This window comes from Physeter macrocephalus, chromosome 18 (assembly GCF_002837175.3).
Source record: "Physeter macrocephalus isolate SW-GA chromosome 18, ASM283717v5, whole genome shotgun sequence".
NCBI lineage: Eukaryota > Metazoa > Chordata > Mammalia > Artiodactyla > Physeteridae > Physeter > Physeter macrocephalus.
This window is the reverse complement of record NC_041231.1, coordinates 15825999-15837325: the sequence shown is the minus strand read 5'-3', so window position 1 is coordinate 15837325 and position 11327 is coordinate 15825999. Positions and strand designations below refer to the sequence as shown.

The window sequence follows — 11327 nt, the reverse complement described above, 5'->3', positions numbered from 1 at the left end:
AAAAAAAAAAAAAAAAAAAAAAAAAGAATGATGGTGTTAGCAACTAACTTATGGAGACTTTACCATGAGCTAGGCACTGTACCAAGTGCTTATTTATTTTGCTGCATTTATTCCTCACAAGAACCTTACAATAGGTGCAATTATGATGTACATTTTACAAATGTGAAAACTGAGGCTTAGAAAGGTTAAGTAATTTGCCTAATGTTACAGGCAAAGACTAGCAAAGAACAGTTACAGAACTCCAACTCAGATCTAATTCTAGAGTCTACATCTTAATATACTTAGTGGCAGTTAAAACTGCCACTCTTAATCTAGTGTAAAGAATAAGCACTGAAAGTAATTCATAGCCAACACTGTGCTGTTCTCTTGACTACACCAAAACAACCAGGCTGAGGTTAAAAACCTACATCATATACAATTAACTTGACCAAAGATCCTAGAGCTGCCGTTTCTCTCTGGAAAATCTTGTGGATCCCACTCAGTTTTGTCACTCTGCTATTCTGTTTTCTGGAATACTCTCTCCATCACTCTGAGCCTGACTAAATTAAAACTTATCCTTCAGGGTGACTAAGAAAAGTTAAAGATGTATAATATAAACTCTAAATCAGCCACAAAATTTTTAAAACAAAGAGTTATAGCTAATAAGCCAAAGGAGAGACAGTGAAGTGATAAAAACAAACACTTACTCCAAAAGAAGTTAAGAAAAAAAAAAAGCAAAAGGAAAAGAACAGATGAGACAAAGAGAAAAACAAATATCAAGACAACAAATTTAAACCCAGCCATACCAACAATCACATTAAATGTAAATGGTCTAAACAGCAAGTGAAAAGGCAAAGTTTATGTCAATAAATTCATTAACTCAGATGAAATGGACAAATTCCTTGAAAGACACAAACTCCCGGAGCTAAATCAAGAACAAACAGATAATCTGCACAACCCTGTAGCTATTAACTAAATTAAATATATGGTTACAATTCTCGGCCCCAATGGTTTTCCTGGGGAAATTCTATCAGACATTTAAGGAAGAAAAATGCTAATTCTACATTAACTCTTCCCCCAAAAATTCAAGATGAGGGACTATTTCCCAATTCAATCTATGAAGCCAGCAATACACTGATAGTAAAACCAGACAAAAAAAAAACAAAAACAAAAAACCAAGAGACCAATACCTATCACGAACATATTCTAGCAAACTGCATCCAAAATATATACAAAGGATAATACATCATAACTAAGTGGATGTATTCCAGGAAGCCAAGGATGGTTTCACATTTGAAAACAGAAAATCAATGACTATAATTCACCATATTAACAGGCTGAAAAAGAAAAACCACATAAACATCTCAATAGCTGCAGAAAAAGCATCTGGCAAAATTCACATCCATTTCTGATTAAAAAAAATTCTCAGAAATATAGGACTAGAAGGAGACTTGCTCAAGCTGATAAAGGGCATCTTTGAAAACACTATAGCTTATATCATAGCTAATTTTGAAAAGTCAAATGTTTTTCCCCTAAGATCAAAAATTAGGTAAGACTGTCTGTTCTTACCACTCCTATTCAACAATATACTGGAGGTTCTAGCCAACACAATACAGTAAGAAAAAGCAATAAAAGATATCCAGATTAAAAAGGAAGAGGTAAAATTGTCTACACTCACAGATGGTATAACCACTTATGTAGAAAATACAACAGAATCTATAAAAACACCAGGGAGATCAACTTGATGCTTTGTGACCACCTAGAGGGGTGGGATAGGGAGGATGGGAGGGAGGCTCAAGAGGGAGGAGATATGGGGATATATGTATACTTAGAGCTGATTCATTTTGTTGTACAACAGAAACTAACACAACATTGTAAAGCAATTATACTCCAATAAAGATATATATATGAAAAAAGAATCTACAAAAACATCACTTATACAGATGAGTTTAACAAGGTTACAGGACACAACATAAATATACAAAAACCAACTGTACCATGAAAATGTATTTATTAAAAATATATATTATGTTAAAAGATATTTTAAAAGAAATTAAGAAGCTTATAAAAATTTAAAACATTTAAAATAAGCAAGAAAAATGAAATGTTAAAGTAGACACATTCATATGCGTGGCACTGGAATATTTTGGTGTTCATGCTTTAAAAGTTTATTTATTTATTTATTTATGGCTATGTTGGGTCTTCGTTTCTGCGCGAGGGCTTTCTCTAGTTGTGGCAAGCGGGGGCCACTCTTCATTGAGGTGCGCGGGCCTCTCACTATCGCGGCCTCTCTTGTTGCGGAGCACAGGCTCCAGACGCGCAGGCTCAGTAGTTGTGGCTCATGGGCACAGTTGCTCCGCGGCATGTGGGATCTTCCCAGACCAGGGCTCGAACCCGTGTCCTCTGAATTGGCAGGCAGATTCTCGACCACTGCGCCACCAGGGAAGCCCCACTTAAAATGTTTTTTACAGGATTCATTTTCCCCACTTATTTGTGAGAAAAAAAAATCTTCTGTTCTTTCATTCTTACAGAGTAATTGGACTCCCAATTAGGAAAAGTGCCACATGTCAGACACATAGCTGGTGGTAATTAGGGTTTTGAAATGCTCTTGTGCAAAAAGAGATTCACCTGTTTTTCATGAAAGTCTGGTTCCCCAGCAAGAGGATTCAGATACACCTGCAGCAACAGCTTGAATCAGAGGAAAAAAATCTGGGACTACAGATAGATGGGTATATGAACACTTAAAAGTACTGGGACAATCTAGGACAATGCTTTTAATTTAAAATTAAAATTAGAATTTTAAAGATAAATTTGTCCACATCTTGTTATAAAGGTAGGTGTAGAGCATAAAGTGAACTCAACTCTATGAACGGCCACCTAAATAACTAGACTAAAAATTCTAAGAAATGCAGAAGACACACACTCCTATGAACTCACACATGTACATAATATAAATAGGCTCTCTTTAGGCCAGTGGCTCCCAAACTTTGATGTATGTTATGATCACCTGAGAGCTTTAAAATCGTGATGCCCAGGTCACAATCCAGAAACATCAGGTCAGAATGAGGTGAGTGAGGAAACAGGCATCCATATCTTTTACAGATCCCAGATGATTCTAATGTACAAGAAAGTCTGAGAAACATTATTTTAAGGCAAAGTTTGACAATGCCTCCATTATCAAATTAATAACTTAATTTGGAGCCATTACAGTTTTAAGTCTGTAACTGCCTAGACTGACTGAGTTACCATGGGAAACTTCTTGTAATAACAATCTGCAAAATGCCATGTTTGCATAGACATAGAAGTTGAAGTGCTAGAGACACTAAAAATATATGATTTAAAGAAAAAAAGGGAAAGAGTGGTATTCGATTTCTGAACTCCTTAAAAAGGTTACTCATGAAACACTGAGTTACTTCTACTCGCCAAGAACAACCAACTCTGACACCGAAATTATAGCCCAAAGAGAAGAATCATTCTCTGAGAGAGACGTTTATTCCACAAAGCACACACTATATACCTAGAACACTTGGGATGTTTCCATTCCAGTTACCACAATCTACCCTCCATTTATAACTCTCAACTTAATCTCAACAGACAAGCCAGAAATTTACAGGAGTCTCAAATAAATTAAGGGTGTGCTCCCAGACTTACATGCTGGAAACCAGATATACAGCTCACCCTGATTCATGGGACAACAAAGGTCTCTCAAAGGGTCAAGATACAACAGATCATTTACAACCTCTGCTTCTTGCACCACTTTTCCCCATGCCTATGCACAAACTTTTTTTTTTTCTGGCGTTGATGGAGATAGGTATGTATTAACAGAAGTGGATGAGACATCTTGGGGCTAATGTTTACAACGGATCCATAAACCTGCTGGTAGAACACCAAAACAGAGTTTAGTGACTTGACTTACCTTATGGCACATGTAAGATCCACCTTTCTTCACCCGGTCTTTCCCAGAAGGGGGGCCTTTCTGTGGATGAAGAGAAGAGAACTCATTAGTCCAAAAAGCACAGCTGTCCCTCCCACAGTCAGAGGGTCTATTTTAATCCAACCAGCTCTCACATGGTTGCCTGACGTCTCCACATGCATTTCTGCCGCTGGGTCTTCCACCTGCACCCATGCACCTTCTTGAATGCCCACCTTTCCAAATCCTCCATCTTCTGAGGTCCAGCTCAAGTTCCGCCTCTTTGGTGAACTCTTTGTGACTACCCTAAGCAATCCAAACCCCTACAGTGTCTCCTACCTAGATGACTAAGAAGCTGCTTTGCAGCACCTCTTACGTCACCTTCTCACACTGATGGGCAAATTTACCCTGCATTATAACTGGCCAGCTCAACTAGACTGGCAAGCCTCTTTGAATTATGTTTTTAAAATCCTACTGTGCAACACCTAATAAACCCTTTGCTGACTGAATAAACGGATATGCTTTTTATCTTTAAAAAAATTTTAGGTCAGGTTTACTGAGGTATACTTTATATACAGTAAACTTTTTTACTTCCAAAACTTTTAAATGCACACTTCTGATGAGTTTTGACAAGTGTCTAGTCATGTAACCACCACCACAATCAAGATATAGAACACAGTTTATCTTTTTCAAACAGATTTATACGGTATTTATTATGAACCAAGTAGGGTTCTAAGTATTCTGCAAATATTAACTCATGTAATTTCTGTAACGGCTTCTGAGATTAAGCAAATGCCAGAACAAGGATTCACACTGAGGCAGCCTGGCTCCAGAGTTTAGAGACCAAGAGTATAGGAAATTGGGCAAGGCCTAAAAGAAGGCAAGAAGAAACAGTGGTGGGATTTTCTTGGTGGCTCAGTTGTTAAGAATCCACCTGCCAATGCAGGGGACACGGATTCGAGCCCTGGTCCGGGAAGATCACACATGCCACGGAGCAACTAAGCCCGTGCGCCACAGCTATTGAGCCTGCACTCTAGAACCCTTGAGCCACAACTACTAAGCCCATGCGCCATGACTACTGAAGCCCATGCGCTCTAGGGCCCATGTGCCACAGCTACTGAGCCCACATGCTGCAACTACTGAAACCTGCGCACTGAGAGCCCGTGCTCTGCAACAAGAGAAGCCACCACAATGAGAAGCCCACACACCGCAACAAAGAGTAGCCCCCGCTCACCGCAACTAGAGGAAGCCTGCACGCAGCAACGAAAACCCAACACAGCCCCCCCCAAAAAAAAGAAGGAAAGAAGGAACAGTGGCTACCACTGCAATGAGAACTGGAGCCAGAAAAAGCCAGCCAAGAGGTAAGACTATTTCTTCTAGGGAGGGCTCTGGAAAAATGTGCAATGGAAATGAATACCATAAAGCTGCCAGGACAAAAGCCTCATCATCAAGTAAGCCATGCAAAGAGTATTTGAGAGTTACCAGTAAACTCCTACAAACCAGAGCCACATCTGGGAAGTCTGAGGGGGATAAGAATTTTTTGCTTGTCCTTTGTTACGTAAGAAGTCAACTAATCATACAGCTGCCTGTTCTCTGCTTACTGAAAATAAGAGAAGGTTGAACAGAGCCTCCTATCTTAGTTTTCCTTTTCCTTGTCAAAGGCCCAGACGTCAGTGGCAGAAGTTAAAAGAACCATGTTTTCTCCAAGCATGGCTAACACACTGACTCGCAAATGTCAACTTGTGGGCAGAAGTTCATGTTTTCTTCTAAGCCAGGTACTTAAAAGCTGTCAAAGACCAAGCCACTGGTTATTTTTCATTCCACTGCAAGGCCACAGTATTTCTATGGCCTTAAATGTTTTATGTTACATTAACAAATTTTTATTGATTACAAATGGGCAAGCTATAATTGAGAGGAGCTACATGTGAAAATAATGACTTCACAACACAGCATCCTTCCCAGGAGTACCTGGAATCTGACAGCCATTACAATAGAATCTGCCGGGTTAGTTTATCATTCTATAAAAGCAGCATAATCACCAAGAATTCACTGAAGCAGAAATGAAAGCATTTAAAGCTGTGCAGCTATCCCATAGAATGGCTGCTCTCTCCTACATTAAATTTCTTACTTGGGGATTCTTGCGTTACACTGCTTCAGGGGGTTCTCTGCATGCTGGGTTACAATGTAAAAAATGACAGTTTAAATGCTGATTAAAGTCTCTCACAGTATCTGCTATCATGTAAGATTAAATTCTTTTGTCAAGTTAGATCCAAGAACAACAAAAAGGAGCTGATTTGCCAACAGGAAGGAGAATAGAACAGTTCCCTTTCACCACCATCTCCAATGAAGGAAGTCCGCAATCAATAAAAATGACACTCATCAGGGCTTCCCTGGTGGCGCAGTGGTTAAGTCCGCCTGCCGATGCAGGGGACACGGGTTCGTGCCCCGGTCCGGGAGGATCCCACATGCCGCAGAGCGGCTGGGCCCGTGAGCCATGGCCGCTGAGCCTGCGCGTCCGGAGCCTGTGCTCCGCAACGGGAGAGGCCACAACAGTGAGAGGCCCGCGTACCACAAAAAAAAAAAAAAAAAAAGACACTCATCAAAGTGACCCAAGCACTCAAGAGAGTCATCCCGGGCTGATACGACCACAGCAGTTAACACAGTCCTCTAGGTGGCTGCTCATCTGGTCCTTATAAATAAAACTATTTTTGCCAGAAAACAACATGATGTAGGATCAGCTACATTTGTTTGAAATGCTTACCACTTTGCCAAAAAAAAGAAAGAAAGAAAGAAAGAAAAAAAAAAAAAACAGAAAAATTACTCGGAGTGTGTAGTGGGTTGAATAGTGTCCCCCCCTCAAATTCATGTTCACTCAGAGCCTCAGAATGTGACCTTATTTGGAAATAGGAACTTTGCAGATTTGTAATTTCTATATTAGTTAAGATGAGGTCATATTGGATTCGGGTGAGCCCTAAATCCAGTGACTGGTGTCCTTATAACAGGAGGAGAGGACACAGAGAAGGCCATGTGAAGATGGACACAGAGACTGGAGTGATGCAGCTACAAGTCAAAGAATGCCAAGGATTCCGGGGAACTGCCAGAAACTAGGAAGAGAAAAAGAAGGATTCTAGAAACTCTGAAGTGAGTATGGCCCAGCCAGGACCTTGGTCTCAGACTTCTAGCCTCCAGAACTAAAAGAATAAATTTCTGTTGTTTCAAGCCACCAAGTTTGTGGTAATTTGTTGTGGAAGCCCTAGGAAACTAACGTAAGGGGGAAATGTCTCCATTTCTTTTAATTAAAGAAAGGATCGCTAAATCAAAATTAATGTTGTCTCTCATGATCAAGTTTGTTACTGCAGGTTAAAACAACTTGAGAAGCTACCGACGGTAGTGTCTGAATACCTCACCTCTCTGCCTGTATACTTGGCAAGAAGAGAGGCTGCCGTCCCACACAACCTGCACCACTAGTACTCAAGAATCTAAGTAAAAATACACACTAAACACAGAGACCCTGATCAGAAACAGACAAGAACCCATGTGAATGTTGTCTCCAAAGGGACTACTACCCATAACTGCTCTACTCCCAGACAGCAAAATATAAACAGGTCTCTAATGCTTGGATGATTGCAAGGACAGCAAGAAAAAAAAAAGCAGCTTTCTAAATGTTAGCCCCGATAATCTCAAAAGGCCAAGCAAGGTGCATCTCAAGTTCTCAGGAAAAGAGCTGAAGGAGCAATGCTCCAAGTGCCAGTGCAGGGAAAAGAGCCTCATCTAAAACACCTCGGAAGGCATAAAAGTCCTTAGTGATGAAACAAGTCCACAGCAGATGCCACAGAACCACTCCTCAGCAAGACTGGCGTGTTGAATGAGGAGTAAGCCTGCAGGAAGAGGGCTGACCAATGTGCTGGGGGTGGCCAGGTCATTCTTCACAGGAGCATAAACAACGACATTTTATGTAGTCAAGAGATATGCTTCCCTTTCCCTCCGTGGCATATGCAATACAACAAGGACAGCAAAAGAGGGAACAGAGCGTCTGACAAATTTTCATCAGTCAGCAAAGAGACAAAAAGCACTTCTTTTAAACCATGTGTGATGAAATCCATAGTGTGGAATACTAAGCAGTTGTTAATAAAAATGAGGCATGTTAAAAAAATATGAGGCATTTCTCTATGAGTATATTGTACTGTCACTTTCACTTAGAAAATGACACGGAATCAAGCATTTATTCTGATTTTCTTATACGTTGTGCCCCAGTGGGGAGTTGATTACCTGGAGTGAGCATCTGGCCCTGGGGCACAGGAGGGTGCCTCATCTCACAGGCCGCTCCTCACGGGTCAGGCATGCACTCGTCCGTATGTGCTCATTTTCATTCACTTCGGTGTATGGTTTGACCCATGGATTATTTAGAAGTGTGCTTATTGTCCAAGTGTTGGAGATTTTCCTATTTTATTTCTGTTACTGATTTCCAGTTGGATTCCACTGCAATTGGAGAACACACTCTGTATGACTTCAATTTTTCAAAATTTGTTAAGGTTTATTTGATGGTGCAGGATACGGTCTATCTTGGTATATGTTCCATGAGTACTTGAAAAGAATGGGTATTCTGCTGTTGTAGGGTAGAGTGTTCTACAAATGTCAATTAGATCCCATTGGTTGATGATATTGTTGAGTTCTTCTATATCCTTGCTGATTTTCTGTATAATTGTACCATCAATTGTTGAAAGGAGCACCTACAACTGCAGGTTAGTCTATTTCTCCTTTCAATTTTATTAGTTTTTGCTTCATATGTTTCAGCTCTTTTCACTGGGGCATACATATTTAGTATTACTATGTCTTCTTGGTAGATTAACCATTTTATCATTACACAATGTCCTTCTCTGACTCTGGTGATTTTCTTTGCTTTGAAGTCTACTTTATATGACATTAATACAGCCATTACTGCTTTTTTCTGATTAATGTTTACCTAAAACATCTTTTCCCATCATTTTGTTTTCAACCTATTTATCATTATACTTGAAGTGAGTTTGTTGTAGACCGTATACAGTTAGGTTATGTTTTTTAATCCACTCTGCCGACGTCTTTTTTTTTTTTTTTTTTTTTTGCGGTACATGGGCCTCTCACTTCTGTGGCCTCTCCCGTTGCAGAGCACAGGCTCCGGACGCGCAGGCTCAGCGGCCATGGCTCACGGGCCCAGCTGCTCCGTGGCACATAGGATCCTCCCGGACCGGGGCACGAACCCGTGGCCCCTGCATCGGCAGGTGGACTCTCAACCACTGCGCCACCAGGGAAGACCTGCCAACGTCTTTTAATTGATGTATTTAGACCATTGAGCTTTTAATGAAATTATTGATATCTAAGCACTTAAGACTGTCATTTTATTTTTTGGTTTTTGTCTGTTCTCTATTTTTTTTTGTTTTCTTTTTTCTGCCTTCCTGTGGGTTACCTGAACATTTTTTTAAAGAAATTCATTTTTATTTACCTATAATGCTTTATCACAGTTTTATATATATAAATACATACACAATATATTTATAAATATATAACAAATATATATTATATATTAATATATAAATATTAAATATATAAAACACATTTTATATTTTTATTAAAATATGTGGATACATTTCATATATAATTATATATAAAATATTATGTTTATATATATTTAAAATATTTTATATATATTTACATTTATATATATATACATATAACTGGGATAAGATATGTCTACTGGTATTATTTTACCAATTCCAGTGAAGTATAGAAAATTTACCTCCCTTCACAACCCTCTAGCATCCCCTGTTTATAAGTGCATTAAAAACTTCCTCTAAATACATTTAGAAACACATCAATGTTATAATTTCTGCTTCAACCATCAAACAAAACCTAAAAATCTCAAGAGAAGGACAGCCTACTGTATGCACCCGTATTTCTCCTTACTATGTTCCTTCTTCGATCCTGATGTTCAAAGGTTCTTTCTGTAATCATTTCCTTTCTGTTTAGTGAACTTCCTTTAGACATTCATTTAGGATAGGTCTGCTGGTGACAAATTCTCCAGTTTTCTTTCATTTGAAAACGTCTTGATTTCCTCCTATTCGTAAAAGACATTTTACTAGATAAAGGATTCGTGGTTGGCAGTTCTTTCAACACTTAAAAAATATCATGCCCATAGGGAATACAGGGGAAAAGTATCATGCCATTTCTTCTGCCCTTTATTAGGGTCTCTGATGAGAAATCCACTGTCATTCACACTGGCCTTTCCCCTATAGATAAGGTATCAGTTTTCTCTGGCTGCTTTCAAGATTTTGCTCTGTCTCCTGTTTTCAGAAGTTTAATTATGACATGTCTTGGTATGGGTTTCTTTGGGATGATCCTATTTAAGGTTCACTTAGCCTCTTGACTACAGGTTTAATCTCCTCCCAAATTTGGGAAGTTTTCACCCATTATTTCTTTGAGTACTCTTTCAGTCCCATGCTCTTTCCCCTCTCCTCCGAGACTCCCATGACACAAATGACCACCTAGAGGGGTGGGATAGGGAGGGTGGGAGGGAGACGCAAGAGGGAGGAGATTTGGGGATATATGTATATGTATAGCTGATTCACTTTGATATAAAGCAGAAAGTAACACACCATTGTAAAGCAATTATCCTCCAATAAAGATGTTAAAAAAATCTTTTTAATTTAAAAAATAAATTAAGAAAAAAATGTTAGATGATCTTTTTACAGTCATAAAGGTCCCTGAGGCATCATTCATTCATTCATTCATTTTCTATTTTCTCTCCATCATTCAGATTGAATAATTTGTTTCCGTTTCTTTTCCCCCTCTGATTTTCTGTTCCCCCTCTGTCCCTTCTATTATGCTGCTGAACCAATTTACAAAGCTTTATTTTGGGTATTCTATTTTTCAGCTCTAAAATTTGCCCTTAGTTCCCATTTTTACTCTCTATTTCTTTTCTGAATTTTTTATTCTCTTTTTTCATTTGTTTCAAGCATGTTCATAATTGCTCACTTAAGTATTTTTATCATGGCTGCTTTAAAATCTTTAGCTAAATGTGTAATTCTAACATCTCTGTCATTAGTGTTAGTATCGATTGTCTTTTTTTCATCTTGTTTGGTGTCTCCCTGGTTCTTTTTTTTTTTTTTTTGCAGTACACGGGCCTCTCACCGTTGTGGCCTCTCCCATCGCAGAGCACAGGCTCCGGACACGCAGGATCAGCGGCCACGGCTCACGGGCCCAGCCACTCCAAGGCGCGTGGGATCCTCCTGGACCAGGGCATGAACCTGTGTCCCCTGCATCGGCAGGCAGACTCCCAACCACTGTGCCACCAGGGAAGCCCAAACCACTATTTTTTTTTTTTTTTTTTTTTTTTTTGCGGTACGTCGGCCTCCCACTGTTGCGGCCTCTCCCGTTGCGGAGCACAGGCTCCAGACACGCAGGC

The 11327-nt window shown here is 39.5% G+C and overlaps 1 protein-coding gene across 12 annotated transcripts in view; it reads right to left on the bottom strand.

Annotated features, from left to right (window-relative positions):
• SUMF1 (sulfatase modifying factor 1) overlaps positions 1 to 11327 on the bottom strand; it is a 129812-nt gene that overhangs the window by 25753 nt on the left and 92732 nt on the right. For 7 of the 12 annotated variants that reach the window (XR_008615740.1, XR_008615739.1, XM_024123905.2 and 4 more), the window contains one exon: positions 3896 to 3955. Coding sequence is in view for 8 of the 12 variants with exons in the window: in XM_024123905.2 (XP_023979673.1) it covers positions 3896 to 3955 (60 nt within the window). In the remaining 4 variants the exon portion in view is untranslated. Of the gene's footprint in view, positions 1 to 2120; positions 2410 to 2473; positions 2668 to 3895; positions 3956 to 6017; positions 6062 to 6321; positions 8369 to 9829; positions 9981 to 11327 lie in introns of those variants that run through there. The other 5 variants (XM_028479122.2, XM_055079762.1, XM_024123906.3 and 2 more) reach the window with 5 other exon arrangements.